The sequence below is a fragment of the Euleptes europaea genome, chromosome 4 (genome assembly GCF_029931775.1).
Source record: "Euleptes europaea isolate rEulEur1 chromosome 4, rEulEur1.hap1, whole genome shotgun sequence".
NCBI lineage: Eukaryota > Metazoa > Chordata > Lepidosauria > Squamata > Sphaerodactylidae > Euleptes > Euleptes europaea.
This window is the reverse complement of record NC_079315.1, coordinates 50,248,538-50,267,045: the sequence shown is the minus strand read 5'-3', so window position 1 is coordinate 50,267,045 and position 18,508 is coordinate 50,248,538. Positions and strand designations below refer to the sequence as shown.

General features: G+C 41.2%; 1 protein-coding gene across 1 annotated transcript in view; it reads right to left on the bottom strand.

Moving 5' to 3' along the window:
• TMC1 (transmembrane channel like 1) overlaps positions 1-18,508 on the bottom strand; it is a 62,137-nt gene that overhangs the window by 5,060 nt on the left and 38,569 nt on the right. Inside the window, exons 9-13 of the mRNA XM_056848981.1 lie at positions 13,244-13,423; positions 11,604-11,756; positions 8,569-8,697; positions 7,418-7,485; positions 1,813-2,052 (exon numbers count right to left, since the gene is read on the bottom strand). Coding sequence (XP_056704959.1) covers positions 1,813-2,052; positions 7,418-7,485; positions 8,569-8,697; positions 11,604-11,756; positions 13,244-13,423 — 770 coding nt within the window. The remainder of the gene's footprint in view (positions 1-1,812; positions 2,053-7,417; positions 7,486-8,568; positions 8,698-11,603; positions 11,757-13,243; positions 13,424-18,508) is intronic.

Sequence of the window (18,508 nt, the reverse complement as noted above, 5' to 3'; positions counted from 1 at the left end):
GAGCAAAGAGTCTAGCAGGAGGCACATTAATGGAGTATCTCTACTCCTGCCCTCTTGTTCGAAAGGAAGACTAATGAAATGCTGTTGGATTTGAGATCCCCATTTTACACTGCAAAGGGGGTAAAGTACAATGAATACAAATGAATTGCAGGGCTGTTGGAAGTCATACTTTCAGTTGCAATCCAGCCTTCCTGTATCCCCATCTGCAATATAGGACTCATAATTCTGAAATGTATCTGCATTAGCAAGACTTTTTAAAATGAGCTTCAACTATTGGAAAACATCAGGGTTTTTTCCTCCATCTGATAAGTATGGCCTGCTTTTCTGGAGGCCGCACACACGAGGCTTACTCACAGCTCTGCTAAAATCCCAGCTGTCACCTTAATTTCTATGGACAGTTATTTCTGCCCCATGATAGGCAACCCAAATATTGTTGCTTCTAATTTATTGGCCAAGCAATATATAAGTTTGGAAAAGTAGCTAGTACGAAATATATTTTATCTAGAAATACAGTATGTTGATTCCCACATTAAAATATCCATATAGGGTAACAGATACTTTTAACTATCCTGGCTTGGGAAAATATGTTTATCGACTTGCCCATCTTGAAAGGTTTCTAATTTTTAATGCATATAGTAAGCTAGTAGAGAAGAAGAAAGAAGAAGATGGCCAGTAGTTTATTTATGTTTTTTTTCATGGCCCAAAGCCATTAATGACTACCTGTTTCTGTACTACTTCTGCATAGGTTCTTTGACTGCATTTACCTAAAACCACCTCTAGATGTCACCCATGGTTTTCTATAAAAAGTAGCTCACCTCACCTGTTCTGTAGCCATTAGTTTTCCTTAGGGCAGGGGACCCCATTGTACTGCCTGTGGGCATCATGGTGTCAGCTGACATCTTTCCTGGCACCTGCCAAGCATTTTTAGAAAGTAGGAGGGGCCAGATGGAGCTTTTGCCCGGCAGGGTTTCTGATTGGCCATTGTGCCTGGAGACAGGCAAGATCAAAGTAGAGGCTACAGTATGTCTAGCTTCTATCTACCTCTGGCTTAAGTTAAACTTTAACAGTTTGAGGGAACAATAGACTTTTGAGCAGCTGGGGGTTAGTAGACGCAGAAGAAGAAGGATCATAGGTGGGGAGTCTAATATAATGCAATCAAACTCCCAATTTGAAATGCAATTGCAATGCTCTTAAGTAACTGTGGCCGAGGCTAGCCTGATCTCTTCAGATCTCAGAAGCTAAGCAGGGTCAACCCTGGTTAGTAATTGGATGGGAGACCACCAAGGAATACCAGGATCACTATACAGAGGAAGGCACTGGCAAACCACCTGTGTTAGTCTCTTGCCTTGGAAACCCTAAGGGGTTCCCATAAGTCAGCTGCGACTTGACGGCACTTTACACACACAAGTGTTTTTATACAGCTTGATCCTATGTATGCTTAGTCAGAAGAAAGTATTACCAAGTAGATGTACTTACTCCTAGTTAAAATGATCACAGAATTACATATACTAACTATAATCACAAAAGCTATATTTTCCACATTTACAACACTGATCCAAACCTCCCTGCCCACAGCTTGACTGATTTTAAAGAATATTTCAGACACTTGAGGATCCAACTATGGATCACTAGTGTGTCATCTAGTTTAAGGAAAGATACCAATGCTGCTGAGCAAGGGTGCACAGGATTGCTGCCTTTAATCATTTCATTTATTTTGATGGGATTGAGTCACAGCTACGTTGCAAAGGAATACACCTGACATCTTTATTTCTTTAGCTTTCCCCCATGATTCAATAAAGAAATGCAACAAACCTGAATGGACCACAGTCAAAAGATGGTGGGACGGAAACAACTGTGTAGACAACCGGCAGTGTGGAGAGGAAAAGAATAAACAGCAGCATGGCCATGTAGAAGTTGTTAGATCTTGAGGCTTTGAAGACTCTCGCATGCGGGACATTGCAGCACATCACAGCCCAACACTGCAGGTACATGGAAGTGTGGAGGCGGATCACGTTGATAGCTGGGAGGCAGGGTGCATAAAAGGCACCCATCCTGGAAACAATCAATAAACCATCCTGTCATAAGAAAGCAACAAAATATATACCACAACAAGGTGGTCAAATTCTTCCAGCTTCATCTTGTTAAGAATCCAATTAATTCATCTTCCTTGGGATTTAGTCCATCAATCTTCTGTCAAAGGCTTCTCCTCCTTTCCTCTCATCACCCCATCTACCAAAGTCACAGACACCAGAGAAAATGTTTTTCAGTGCACTTCCAAGATCTTTCAATTTAGAGATTATGGGGAAAACATCTCCATTGCTTGGTTAAGTTTCTAAGTTTATTTATTAGTTTACTTATTAGTTCAAGTTGTCTTACAAACATGGATAGCAGGTGGGGGGGGGGAGTTGTTCTGAAGTTCCTTAGTACACATTTATGGAAAGCTCACCTAAGGATTCAGAAGAATATCTAATGTAATTCGAGAGCAAGCCTAAGCAGGTCTACTCAGAATTTAGTCAGGTCTATTCAGTGGGGCTTACATACAAGAAAGCAGTCTTAGAATTGCACTGTTAATATGATAAATAGTTTGAGTATCAATTAATTATTAACTTATGTAATGTGATATTCAATTATATCACATGATTAGAGAATGACACAGAGCTACAGGATTCAACCCAAAACATTAAATATTTCAGACACTGACTACTGTGATCTTCTTTTTAATATGCTAATTCAGTTAAGGGGCACCTATTTTACTGCATTATTAACCCACCTTCCCTCTAGACTCAAAGCAGCATAAATAATATTATCTCTTTTGCATGCACAGCTGTAGACTCCAGAAAGAATAAGAAACTCACACTAGAAATGTACATTGGGGTATTAATAAACCAACCAATTAAATGAAAGGGACATTTTTGTTAATGCCTTTATTATTTGAGTCCTTATAGGGAAAATAATGGCATTCGCTTATATTTGATAATATTTAGGTTTATTGGTTCTATTAGACTTACTTAGACTTCATAGAGGTCAGTGAAGGAAAGGAGGATGAACAGTAGATGATATAATTGACAGGGCCATTTTCCAATGAACAGAGTTAAATGGGTGTCATCACTAGAGTTGCCAGCTCTGGGTTGGGAAATACCTAGAGATTTTGGGAGTGGAGTCTAAGGGGGTTGGAGAGAGGAGGGGCTTCAGTGGGGTATAATGCCATAGATAGGGCTGTGCATATTGGTAAAGCCAAACAGGAAAAAGGCCGAAAAATGCCATTTTGGCTTTTCCGGGTTCAGGCTTTACCGGATGCAAAAAACCGCAGGAAATAGCCCAGCTGAAATGGGCGTTTCTCAGATAAGCTGAAAATATATTTGGCTGTTCTGGGTTCGGCTATTTCCCGCATTTGCAAGGAGAAAGCTCTCCTTGGGGCAACCTACTTGGCTGTGGACACCCTAAACAGGGGGAGAGAGGGGCGACTTTAACTCCCAGTGGCCAGTCGGTGGCCAGACCTGGGAGAAGAGTGTTCTTTGGCCAATCACAGAAGCTGGATTGCCATTCAAACTTTTCTGTGTTTGGCCAAAGGCTATATATACTACCTGGTCTCTACTGGCCATTGCTCACTGAGAGAGAGTTTGTTCTGGTGCAAAAACCTTGGCTTTTGCTCCTGCTGCCTCATCCTGAGCTGACCTGGTGGATTACAGCCTGCTGCTTCCATTGGATTATTTCCTTCTTGCCTGGAGGAGAAGAGAAGACATTCAACAGTTTGAGACCCAATTATTACTCTTATTTTATTTGGGGCTTATTTTCTAAACTTGGCTACAAGCAGGGGGGGTTCTAGTTTGAGGGACTGAATTCACACTTCAACACTGTGTTGTTATTGCTCATTCCTACCTGCTTTGTGTGTGTGTAAAGTGCCGTCAAGTTGCAGCCGACTTATGCGACCCCTTTTGGGGTTTTCATGGCAAGAGACTAACAGAGGTGGTTTGCCAGTGCCTTCCTCTGCACAGCAACCCTGGTATTCCTTGGTGGTCTCCCATCCAAATACTAACCAGGGCTGACCCCTACCTGCTTTACTTCTTGTTTAAAAGTGTGTTTTGTTCTTTGGTTGTGTGTGTTAATTTAATTCCAGTTTAAAGTGTGTTGGCTGGTGGGTTTCTGTAACCAGAATCAGGCCACCTCTGCTGGTGATTTACTGATTTCTATTGTTTGGTTGTGTGTGTGGGGGGGGGGGGAGATGGCTGCTTGGCTTTAGTCTTGGACTTCCTAATCTGAGTGGCTAGTTTGATCGTTTTTCTCTTGGTTGGCAGTCTAGTGGGGTGAGGTGACTTCACAGACACACAACCAGCATTAATAAGATCTGTGAGGAAGTTGTCGGGCTACATTGGCCCCTCAAATTTAAACCCTAGCTGTAGGGCCTCAGTTTCTTACCAATTAGGCTCTGTTAGGTCTAAAGACCAAGGGATATTGATTTCTAAATAAATAGGTCAAACAGTTATCCAAAGCCTCCTGGCCTGTATTATGCCCGGCCGGCATTAGATTTACAGTTCAACAGTGAGGGAAGCATGTCCTTGCAGAGAAAACTACTCCTGGTTCCTTGGGTATCCATTGGTGGAGCACAGAGTTAGATAGGGTTTAATGTATCCTCAGTGTAGGTACTACTTTCTCCTTTTAAAATGTTTCCTAAGTCCATCTCCAGGACAGTGTGAGAGGTTAAACTTAGACAGGTCTCTAGACCAGGCTCACCAGGTTGTTCTTTAAAAAACCAAACAAACAACCAGAAATTATTAAGTGAAGGTTAGGTTAGGGCCTCTTTTTGTTTGCAAAAAATAATAATTAGTTTTCTTGGGGGAGGGTTCATAACAAGTTCTCAGGGACTGATCATAGTCTAGGACAGTTAGCTAGGCCCTTAAACCTCCCCGCATTACAGATAGCCAGAATTTGGCTCAGGGGAACAAAGAGAGGCAGGGGTGCAGGTAAGAAGGGCCCTGGGGGCAAAGCGAAGGAGAAGACTAAAGGGGTGCATTGGTTCTCTATGGAGGAAGGGGGTGACCTCTTCCAGACCCCATAAAATCAGACCCCCTGATCCAATCTTCACCAAACATGGGGGTAATTACAAGGAGAGTCACCTCAAGCTAACCTGAAAATTTGGGACCTCTACTTGCAAAAATGCCCCCCAGCAGCTTCGCAAAAAAACCAACCCCATTGCATGTATAGGTGGGAAAATCTAATCATTGCATTGCTTTGCATTGCTTCTCTATGGAGGGGGTGATCTCTTCCAGACCCCATAAAATCAGACCCCCTGAACCAATCTTCACCAAACATGGGGATTCTTGCAAGGAGAGTCCCTTCAAGGTACCCTGAAAAATTGGGACCTCTACCTGTAAAAATGCTCTCCCCAGCAGCCACAAAAAGCCCCCATAAGCTTTAATGGCTGAATTTTTGGGAAACCCAAAAATAACCTGAATTCCCATATTTACTGGTATGGGAATTCAGCTTTTTTCATGTTTCCTGAAAAAAATGGGACCAATAAACCCGAATTTTACCAATTTTTTTTTTTTTGCACAGCCCTAGCCATAGAGTCCACCTGCCAAAGCGGCCATTTTCTCCAGCTGATCTGATATCTATCGCCTGGAGATCAGTTGTAATCCCAGGAGATCTCCAGCCACCACCTGGAGGATGGCAACCCTAATCACCACTGAATTGACTTGTTCTTAGTAGTCTACTTCTCTAACGCATTATTACCAACCATATTGCCCACTCACTAGTTTGGGGATTTCCTACGATGTAGCTAAATTTTGCTGGAAGACCATTACTAAAAGGAATGCTCAAAATAAAAAGGGTAATATTATTAGAGATTCATCAGATGATGAGTGACGGGTGAAGTAATGTACAATGTATAATGTGCAATGTTTATTTGGTACCTTATTATGCTAATAATGTAATCAGTTTATTTTAGGCCATATTTTACTGAAAGTAAAATATAGGTAAAAAAATACCTATAGCCCACATCCTGATGATCTCAACATATATGAGATTTCATCATTGTGAAATCTTATACAGCTAATTATCTACAGCTAATTATCTACAGCTAATTAAAAGAGCAAGGCCTTGTGCAGCAGGAAGCCGGCAGTCCAGGGCAGTTTTGATCTACATTCCCCCATCCAGTTTATAGGCATTCTGCATGGAAGGATTCCTTTCCTTTCCTTTATCCCTTAGAAGCGCCATGATCCATTGATCCTGAGCAGCATAGTTTTGAATCTAATGTTTGAGGGATATAAGGACTGAGATAAATTTTTCCACTGCAAGCGTAGCCTTGGGATCCCTATCGCTTAATTAAAAAGGCATTATATCAGACATGGAGGCATTGGATTTATGTATTAAAAGTGGAGAGAGATATCACGTTCTAAAGTCCTCATAGAAATGACATTCCAAGAGCACATGAGCTAACGAGTCAATGGAGCCAGAAGACCACGGCAAGTCTTTTCCGAGTATGATAAATTCAAAATTCTGCCTTACATTTATAGAAGGGTTAGCGTTTAATCTAGCTAGAAAGAAGGCTCTAGAGATATGAGGAATTGTCAAAAAGTAGGTATAGGCAGGCAAACCACGTGGTGGTATACTGACAAACTGAGATCAGAAAATGCAGCAAGCACGAAACGATGTGCTATCATAATCAATCTCTTTGATACACTTTTTTATCATAGTGAAAGCTCCTGTTTTTCCAAGATCTGATAACATATCCCACAAGATGCCCATCAGTGACAGTTTCTCATCAAATATTTTTTTGCCATGAGGATCTATGAGTCATGCTTCAGAGAAACTAGGTACCCGTCAGTGATTAAAAAAACAACTTAAGGTGTAGCTTAAAAGAAAACAACCATGCCCTATTTTTGAGAGACATTTGGCTAAACTCAGAGCGAAGTGTATCACCAGCAACACATCGAGGGGCACTTAACAGTTTTCGTAAAAACTGAAACAATGGTCGACCCACAACAACAGAATAATACTGTGTATTTCTCCATCTCCTGTGCTTTCTCTGGGATAAGATGCAAGAGGAAAGCAGCACTGCATTTATTTAACCATCGTTGCCACCTACATGCCTCTTGAAGTTTGACTTTGCCCTACACTAGCAACAACTGCCCCGGGACAGCCCTTTGTCATGCCAGAAAGGTGACACTCAACGTCACTCCACAGGTGAAGTCTGATTCACCATTTGGTGACTTTCAGTTTATGCCAGTTTACTTTGAGGCTTCCAGTCATGATTTCTTTTCTGCTACACTAGCATAAAGCTGGAGCAATCAAGACCAAAAACGACAAGTGTGATTTTCCTGCATTTCTACTGGCATGAACATGATATGAAAGAATTCACAGTCAGGTTTTTGCCCAGATAGTTTATATTGGATCTGTTTGGCTGGTTTTGCTTACTCACCAGATCATGCCTTGATTAAAGATCAGACCCAACACATTGCCACTGATATCAAATTCCGAATAAGAAGGCTGAAGAGAAAAACATATCACAGACTCCCTTAGATTTGCAATAAAAAATATTGTGCTGTATTATAAACAGTTTTCTTTTCCTGGAACAAATAAACAAAACTCCAGAATCAAGAAAAAGAATCCATACATTATGCAGAATTCTACTTCTACCATTTTAGTATGTGCTTTGATAGAATCAAACTCCTTGATTTTTAAAATGATAGTCAAAACTGGTAGTGGGGAAATTCTCGTTTAAAAAATGCATGTCAGAAAGCAAGAGAAAATGTTTGCAGATACATATCCCCAGGAAGACCGAAAAATTTGATGGAAGAAGCAGTAATACCCAGGATGTTCTCTGTAGGTTGCGATCAGAAAAGTCTGAAATTACCTAGCTGTAACTTTCATTCTCAGGGCAGTCTCCGACATGTGTTTTTAAAATGCAAGGAGGAAGCAGCCGTATCAGCAGAAGCCCTTAGTGCAATAATCAGCTTCTTTTCTGGCAGGGCTTCTGTGCCTACAACAGCAATGTGGCAAGCAGCAATTCAGAAGTTTAAGCTTTCCCTGGCCTGCAGGTACACTTCAAACAGCTTTGTTTGCTGAATTTCTGATTACTACACTATGGGAACTGCCCATTCTCTTCTGCTAACGTGGCTGTCGATTCCTGAAGGGGGTGGAAACGTCTTAGTCTGGTGTCTCAGCTGTGACCATTCAGCCTTGAATGACTCTGCTAGGAGTTTAGCCTCTTGACAGAATCTAAGCCCCTTGCTGTATTGGTTTCAGCTTCGCAGACACACACACACACACCCCGGCACATCAAGCTGTGCATCCAAGAACATGACTTACCTTTGCAGAAACCATGTTGGTTTTAATTCAGCAGGGCTTGCCCTTTTATATCCTTGGCAATTTTATCTTTACTAATAACTTCCTTATAGATGGACTGCTGTACCCTAGTAAAACTGTTCTGGGATTTCAACCAGTACATCCACCAAAATTCAGTAATTAGTATAAAGCTGATACTTTCATAACTCGGTAACACTTAGTATAAGGTTACTTTCAGAATGAGCAGCTTAGAAAGTAGAAGGCAAGAAGAAATGGGATACTTACAAATCCATATTCCAGGTCCCAGCACCAGCAGTAATTGAAAAACCTGACAAAGACAGCTTTCAAGAAATCACCAATTAAGATTGTAACGTAAGTTGTCACAGTGTCAGAGACCGTCAGCCGCACAAATTCCTGCAGAAACAGAGTTTCCCTTTTTTAAGAGAAGCAAATCATTTCAGTTGTTTCTTCTGTTGGAGTGCTTAACGTATACCCCCCCAAAAAAAGCCATCTTTCGCTTTTGTCGAAACTGACCCTTGGAATTATTCAGGGGCACCTAAGCACTATTCTTGAATTATGCATGCAAACAAAAGTTTGTTGTCACCCGAACAGTCTTACTGAATACCTCTTTTGTGACCTTTACTTCTCTGTAACATTTCAGAACTGTAGAGTTCAGAGCATTCTTTTGCCTACTATTTTTCAAAACGCATAACATTTCTTATACACATCATCTTTTTGTAAAAAAACAAAACAAAACAAGAGGTCAAACCATGTGTAGTTTTTTGCCATGACCAATCACTTCTTTACCTAGTTCAGTGGTCAGCAAACCGGGGCTCACGAGCCGCATGCGGCTCTCTGGCCCCTTGAGTACGGCTCTGGAAAGCACCCTCCTCCTCCTCCCCCCTTTCCCTCCCCTCACAACGCAGCTGGGTTTTGCACGCGGCGCTCGAGGGCCGGCGGCGCCAAGGTGGGCGGTGGCAGCCAATCAGCGGGCAGGATTTTTCGCGCTGGTTTTGGCTGGCGGAGGAGGCCGAGGCGCTGAGGACGGGCAGACGGGCAGATGGCACGCCGGCCGGGGAGGGAAGGAAGGAAGGAGCCCAGGCGGCGGCGAGGAGGAGGAGGAGGAGGACAACGTCGGGGCCCAGGGGGCGAAGCCATGTTTGATTCATTTGTACTCTCTTTTTTGGATTTGTACTCTCTACATGCACATTTTCCCCATCCAGATTCTCAAAACAACAGTAAGCCCCCCCTGCAGAGTTTTGAGAATGCAGATGGGGAAAATGTGCATCTAGAGAACGGCAAATCCAAGACAAAACCTCCCGGGCATGAATGGTTGTTAAAAGGCGTTTTGGCTCTCAAAAGAAATCTCAGTCGTTGTACTGTTGATATTTGGCTCTGTTGACTAATGAGTTTTCCGACCACTGACCTAGTTCATTGCATGTACATTGGGTGTGCAGACACTGGAAACTAAACAGACTTACAGGTAGCAAAATGGATAGTTGGCACACTACATGCTTCTTTGTCTACAAACCTGAAGCAGTCCTTGGAGACTGCAAAGAGACAAACATATTCAATGAGTGCTGCTAGACAGGTGTGTATTCCTGGCCAGGGAGCTATTGGTTAGGCCCTTTGCGAGATAAGTGATCAACAGGAAGCTACTTGGTCCCAAATCATTCTTTTATTTTGCAGGCTACATGCATCCAAACAGTCCAGTTGTAGCTATCCGTGAAAAGATAATAAATCCACACATCTCTCTCTTCCTCCGGTCTCATTAACAATGAAAACAAAGGCACTTACTTTTCCCGGGCAAATTGGTGCTGGCCAATCAGTGGACTAGTACAGAGACATGTGACTAGTGGGGTTCCTAAACTGCAATAACTAGCATGCACTTCTCCCAAAGGGAAAGTACTATTTCCTAACACATTACCAATACAACATGAGCTTTAACCTATGCATTCTGGAAAGTCTATTACTCTGCCTGGGGGGCAGCACAGTGTGCTTTAAAAAAAATCCTAATGTGCGCATTGCTTTCTGGAAGCCTAATTTTTTAAAAGTGCTTCTAAATTCATATGCTGCCAATTTTCAGTTATGTATTTGAAACGTGAAAGTTTCAAATGCCGAACACAAAACACTATTTTCAGCGGTCTCTGAATCAATCCCAATTGGGGGGGGGGGTTTGAATTGGGCCAATTGTTTACTTTAGAGAAATCATCTGTGTATCTCAGTCCACATTCCTGCTAGCCACTGTGGGGAGAGTGTGGGATTGGATGAAAGATTCCACACAGAAAGTACAAGTTACAGGAGGTCAATAAAGATGGGCGAAACAATATTGAGGAAGGGTAAAAAAAAAAATCTTCTTCCATTGCCATGGACCCAATCAGCTCCCCATTCTCCAGGCAGCTGTTTTTTCCCTTCTGAAAAGCCACAGGAGATTCCCATCATGGATTTCTTAGGTCACATCTGCTTTGGCCATGAGTTGAAATTGCAGTTTAGGCCTCTTATATCTAAATCTCACAGCATGTCTTGACAGGTACCTCTCTGGGTGTGGATATCTTATACTGTACCACTTCCACCACAGATAGAGAAAAGCAGGTTGCCTACTTGTACCTGATGTTCTTTAAGTGGTCGTCTGTGAAGTAACACTGATAAACTTTGCAGCTGTACATAGCTTTGATACAGAGAGCTTTTAGGCATGAAAATCCTTTCCCCTTGGAGACACACTCTTCAGTGTATTTGCCAGGTGGGGGAGGGGAGAGTCATGTCTTTGTGCTCAGTTTCTCCAAAAAGTAATTCTGCAGCAAGTTAAAAGTTCCAACTTGGATACAGACTAGCCCATGGACTGTGATTTTCTCCCCTCTTTTCTCTCATAGCAGTCCAAAACGCCAACTGGAATCCTGTTCCTGGGGAAAAGGGGACAATTTAAGCCATCATGGTAGGGGGGAGGCAGAAAAACCAGATCAGGATGAAATAATTCTTTAGTCAGCCTGTGCTGCCAAAATGATAGGGCAATTTCATTGCAAAAACTAGGCCTACTGTAATTTGGGAATAAACTAATCCCCGTTACCACCAGGAAAGAAGATGATGCTTTCATATCCCAGTGTTACAGAAAGACAGTGATGGGACACCTGCCCTTTGATCCAAGTCATGCTCTGTACCTAAAAGTTATGTTTATGTGCAGAGTTTCACTGCCCCGCATCTCCGAACACAACAAAGAACAGTCAGAGAAGCTGCCATCATGATGGCATGCAAATTGGGGGGGGGGGCAACGAATACCTTTATAAGAATCAGCAAGAACAGTTGTACAAGAAATATGGCATTACCTGACCAACCATTGTTTCCCAACATGGGCCTCTAGGAACATCAGCAAGATGCACATGTGGTGGAGGATAAGTGACGTTTTCAGGGATTGTCCCATTGTATAGATGGGTTAACCAAATTGTCATGTTCTGCCTAACAATCTTCTCTTCCTCCAGCTAAGAAACATCGGGGTAAAACATATTTCTTTTAGTATCATAAATCACAGTGTATGGAGATCTTTGGTCTACTAGTTTTTCCTTGTTCCTTTCCATATTATAGCTTATTATATCATGCCTGAGGGTGTGATGGACTAATGCATGTCTTAGAGTGACGGTTGCTTTGACCACTAGAAGGAAGCCACTGTGAGACCCTTCCTGAAGAAGCTGTCCCTGGATTCTAATGATTTTAACAACTATCGACCAGTTGTAAATGTTCCTTTCTTGGAGAAAATACTCTACCAAATGATGGCTGTTCAACATCAGACTTACTTGGAAGAGATAGACTATATGGATTGCCACCTTTTGAAGTAAATCTGGTGTTGAGTGGACCTTCTCTATTGTGGCACCATGCCTATGGCACTCCCTCAATAAACCTTTGCACCTGCAAGTCCTTCTTGAGGTTTAGGTGCCTGGTAAGGACAATTTTATTCTCCTGGAGCATTAGCAAGAGGTCAGTCAGTTTATGCAGGCATTTGTGTGGGTGGGGTCCTTAGACTGTCCCTGGACTGTTGTTTTCTTTTATTAATTTGTTGTTGCTGACTGCTGTTCTGTTTCATTATGTTTAGATAATTTAAGATTGGTTTTAATTATTTTAATGGTGTCCTTGGTCTTGGACTGTAATGTTTTATTGGACACACCATTGGAAATGAATTGGCATAAAATTATTCAAGTTAATCAGTGAAGCCTTTTCTATTTATCCATATGGAAAAGGCAAAATGGTGAATATGATGTACTTCTTGTTGTAGTATGGTAAATTGTGATTGATTGTAATTGAAAGGAGAATACGTTAGTTTTGACTCAACTCATTCCATTTGTTTCAGTGGGGACTTACAGCCCATTTCTCAAAGGGGGTAGATCCATGGCTCCCAGGAGTTACTCAGCTGCACCACCTCATCAGAGGCTTTCTGGCCGCCAAAAAGAAATTTAAACTATTTAAAACATTAAAAAAAGGAAAATCCCACACTGAAATCAACAGGGCTACACCACAACAACAAAAAGTGGTATAGCCATGCCTTTGTGAAAGGGGGCGTTCCTGGGGTGGGTTAGGAAGCAGCCTATAGGCAGCTCTGCCCCCAGGAATGCCCCAGGAACTCCCCCCATGCCAGCAAAGGCTTCCCTTCTGGGAATTCCCTGCTGGCATGGCTGCACTGGTGTGGGGGCTGGCGCAGCTCTACGGCTCCCCAACGCTGGCATGTTTGCCCCCGAGATTGCATAAGTGCCCCTTATCCCAGGTTAAAGGGGCACTTATGCTGGTTCGAGGTTACACAGGCTCCTAAGGAGCTTCCCCCCCCCCTTAGGATTGCACGCTACATAATAACTAGCTATCTAGAGCAGGGCACACAAAATATATTTTGTAAATTTCTGAAGGTCATCATTTCGGCCTGGGACCTCCTTGTCAAAAATTGCAAGTAAACACACATTATAGGAAAGATGCCCTTCCTTGCCTTAAGGTTGATTTCATCCATCAGAGCAATGATGAATGTGTACAGGTTGCCCAGGAAGAGAGCAAAGATGCGCCCCAGCTGCCACCGCAGAGCTATTCGAGGGTGATAGTTCTCCAGAGCACTGATTATATCAAATACTGTAGGACAGAACATTCCCAGAAGAGACATGACCATGTTCACCTAGGGAAAAAAAGTTTAAAGATTTCATTCTATGTTCTTATTTCTTCCACTGCTGTTCCATAAACAAAGCTAATGTTAAATCTTAAAAAATAAAAATGGGACTAGGTGAAAACACTACGATATTTGATGAACACAGGTAATTTTATCTCTTTTGCTTCTTCTACATTGACTGTTCCAAAAGGAGCAGAAAGGTTTTACAGCAGCACATGTCACAGAGCTAGGCTATATTACGATGCATCTCAGACAGAAATGGAACCAAAAAATTGCATTTCCTCTCTAAATATCCTTAATTTATATAGGGAGAGCAACACTTTGCATGTACACGATGACCAAAAGATTTGTGCAAATGAAACCATATATGTTATCTGAATTATTTTCCAGCTGTCAATAAGTTAAAATCTCTTACTGAGATTCTTTAAAAAATGAGATTCTCTGAGAATATGGCTCAGCCAAATATTGCAACAACAACAAAAACACAGAAAAATGTATTGTGGAATCAAGAAGAACAATTCACCTGTGGATCACATCATCATTAGGGATGACTCCCAGTTGGGGGGGAGGGAAACCCTACCTTGTTTTAAAATCTGTGGTGAATAACAATAAATGCACTGATATCGTTTATCCATTCTCTAGTTTCTAGTAACACCGCTTGCCAGTTTCCACCAAGCTGTAACTGTGACTGAGTTTCTCACAAAGAGATTCACCATCAGGAACCCTAGGTGCCACACTTCTAGTCTGGTAAATTATACTCTATAATGAAGCTGTGATTTCTTGGGTCCTCAGTGATGTATGATTTTTAATGAACAAGACACAAATTGCAGCCAAGTGTAAATTCTAGCCCTAAGCAACCTCCAGCATGCCAGCAAAAAAATATTTAATTCTGACCGCTTGCCATTAAAATATGTTCATTAAGAGTAAACAGTTCAGCATGCATAAATCACATTCTCAACACCCATAGTGTCTGCAGTGCTAATGGTGTTGTCTAACGTGCATCTACAAAAAGCAACAATAAAGAGCTATCATTCATGTGAACATAATTTCATCTTTTTTATAATTAAAACATGATTTATTTATTTTGTTTGTTTATTAGTATTATTATTTACATATTTATTTATTTCCATATTTATTTAATATTTATTTATTTATTTATTTACAGCCTCAGAACCTAACAAGGATTTTTGTAATAAATTATCACTTTTCAAAGGTGAGATATAAAAATTTATAAGTGAATGAATTGATTAATAAGATACTTGGGGAAAATAATGTTTCTCAATAATAAAGGTACTCAAAAAATTAAATAGATTGTTTTGGTTCAGCTCTAGTTATATCTCTAGTTATCTCTCATTGGCTCTTAGATCCTAAATGCAAAGACTCAATGATACAGAAATGTCCACAAATTTATAACTTGGAAAGCATCTTCTCACCAAAGAAAAGAGTAATTGTGGTCAACAGCAACCCTTAGCATAACACTGTGAAAATCAGAAAATTGGACAGCAGCCTCTATTCTGGAAGCAGAATTAAAATATGCTTTCACGCATCCTCTTTTTTTCTTTTGTTTACACCGAAACATCCACCACTGAAACCATCGAATAAACATGAAACCAACAAAGCAAAGGGAGCTATACCCAAACTGTGAAACACACTAGGAACCTAGAAGGCTGAGCCACAATAATTAAAACTAATATTATAAATATATATTTATTATTAAGTGCAATCAAGCTTTTAAGAGTTAAAAAATAAAGCCTCAAAAGGTAAATTACATACATATAAGGAATCACATAAAACAGCACAATTGGTTGCACTATAAAAACCACCAAGACCATACCTGTGTCGGCCCATAGGGCCTTCTTCAGTGGTCACAATACAATGTATACGCATGTCTACAATTAACCAATAACATAAATTTTATAACAGTCAGCATAGGTTCCATATGAAACCGTTCATTATAGAGACTCCAGATATAGACATAAGTAACATCATGCCTGAACTTGTCCTGGAATTCCCATCAATCACGTAAATGGACGGGATGCAACCATGCTGCTATTGGCTGTCCAACATCCAGCGTGTGTTTGTAAAAGAAATCAATAAAACCAGTAAAAGAGGGATAAAAAGTTATCTCTGTCATCTGTCTTTATCCCAGGCATAGTCTGATCATTCTCTTTAATGTTCCCCCACCCTTAGCTGTCTGGCAAAGGAGTTTCAACTTTTTAGTAATCTTGGCTGCTCTCGTCTGTACTTCTTCCACTAATGCAGTGTCATTTTTTGAGATATGGTGACCAGAACTGCACACAGCATTCCAAATTAGACCACACCATAGATCTATACACAGGCATTATAATATTGGCCATTTTCTTTTCAATCTCTTTCCTAATAATCCCCAATATCGCTTGCCTCTTTCACCGCTGCAGCACACTGGATTGATGCTTTTATTGAGCTACTATGACACCAAGATTTTCTCCCCAGTCTGAGCAAGTTCAGAACCTATTAGCATATAATTGAAGTTGGGATTTTTTGTTCCAATCTGTGTCACCTTACCAACACTGAACTTCATTTGCCACATTGTCACTCACTCACCTATTTCATGGAAATCCTCCTGGAGCTCTTCACAATCATCCTTGGTTTTCATCATCCTGAATACTTTTGTGTCATCCACAGACTTGGCCACTACACTACACACCCCTAGTTCCAGATCATTTATGAATAAACGATATAGAACCAGCCCAAATACTGATCCTTGTGAGACCCCACTGCTTAATTCCCACCATTGTGAGAATTCTCCATTTATTCATACTCTTTGCTTCCTGTTTTTTAACCAATTTTTAATCCATAATAAGAGCCATCCTCTTATCTCAGGACTGCTAAGCTTATTCAGGAGTCTTTGGTGAGGTACCTTGTCAGAAGCCTTTTGAAATTCCAAGTATATAATGTCTACTAGGTTGCTGTTATCTACAAGACCCTTCCAAGTGACTTTTAATGGGTTCAAGGATTCCATGATCCTGCTTTATGTATGGAAGAGCTGGATCCAGCCCATTGTATATTACCTAAGAAGCTTTTATGTATTCTGTGACTTTCATTTTCTGATGGGCAGCCCATTCCTGAAGGGGGGGCAGTTAGGCAGTGGCCAAGAGTGACACAGCCACACCACCTCCACAGAGGCTTCCCAGCTGCTGAAAATAAAAGGAATTTAAAATATAAAAGAAGGAAAATGCCCCTATTGAAAACAGTGAGGCTATGATACCAAAAAAGGTGCCATAGCTACGCCGCTGTGGGAAGGGGCGTTCCTGGGGTGAAAGGGGTTAGGAAGCTGCTTAAAGGCAGCTCCAACCCCAGGAATGCCCCAAGAATGCCAGGATGCTGGCGCAGGGACTTGTGCCACTGAATTCTGCCGAGAGGCAGCGCCTGCGCCCAAGTCCCAAGCCAGTGTGGATGCCACCCATGACGGTGCATGTGCCCCTTATAATGGATTAAATGGGCACTTATGCTGGTGCGGGGTCATGCCAGCTCCTAAGGAGCTTTGCCTCCCCTTCAGGATTGCAGCCTTATTGCAGAATTGTTGTGTTCAAGAGTGAATGGAAGCTGTACTCACATGGAAATATATTACCTTATTGACACGTTACAGCAATCGTGCATAATGCTCTCCTAAAACGCATCACTGGTTGGCTTCTGCATGAACAGAATGCCAGTGAAACATCTGCAGAGAGCTAATATAATTTGCTATAAAGGGAAATATGTTGTATAAGTACACGAACCACTTGGATTTTCATTTCAATGATGTTTTACATGGTTTTCTTATGATTTATAAATTTAAGTAATAACAAATATGTAAAGCTAACCTCTACCATCACTCTTTTTGATTTATTAATTCTCTTGCATCAAATATTCTGGATTATTAACATTTCTGTAGAATTTTGCATGCTTGCTGTTCAGTTGGGCAGAGATGTTCATTTCAAGCTGGTTAGGAGAAATTTAGAGTGGCTGACTCTGTACCTCACTTGTCCTCTGTTCAAACAAGTTAGATATGTTTCCTGCTGTCCTATCTGAATGATGTCAGACTAATATATAAAGTAAAATCTGTGGCAATCAGAAACAGAGAAGTGAAGAAGGAGTTACTGTAAGTGAACCCAAATGAAAGGAGGATCTGCAATCAATACAAGAAGATCCTTTGTTCTTCTTCCTTTGCAAATGATTAGCAACGTTATTTTAAATTATTTAAATTTGTTGTGTTTAAATTATTGGTTTTAATGTTTTATGGTCTTTGTTGTTTTTAAAGGTTGTAACCTGCCCTGAGCCTGGTCTGACTGGGGGAGGGCGGATTATGAATAATAAATAAATAAATAAATAAATAAATAAATAAATAAATAAATATTGACCCTAGCAGATGCCGCTCTGTGGCCATGACTGCATGCAATTTAAAGTGCATATGTATTTAATAGTCACTGGAAACCAAAGAGCTACTTTAGGAAACTTGAATGATAGTGCTGTGGACTTTAGTCTTTTTTCTTTGGATCCCACACAGAAACACACACATACACTGTATGACAAACTACTTTCCCAACTCTCTTCAGTTTCAAAAGCCTTTATCAGGTACAACAGGAGCAAGAAATACAGGTCCAAAGTGCCTGGAGTGAACAAAAATAGTCAAGTAGATCTATGGATCCAAGCCAGAATGTTGGGGATTTAGTGCAAAAAAGAAGCCATGTAGGAGAGAGAATTAATATGGTTAGGGTTTACTGTGCTAGAGAAAAGGGTGAAATCTTTCACCCCCATCCATGTTGTTTCCCTGATAAAAAATGATCTCTCTTGGTAGGGGAAAAGACAGGTGTTTTTAAGATGCCTGTATTTTTCCTCTGCTGGGGTAAGGAGCAGACTGGGACAGCATTTTCATCAGGGAGACAGTGAGAAGGAAAGTGTTAACCCCCCCTTCCCCAGTGCTGCAGCCTTAATCCACATGCCCATGCCTCCATAGCTGTTTTTTGAGGCTAACTGATATGTTGCATGATCAGATCATGGATTCCCTATGTTACAGTACTCTTAATGTGTGTGTGTGTGTTAAGTGCCGTCAAGTCGTTTCCGACTCATGGCGAC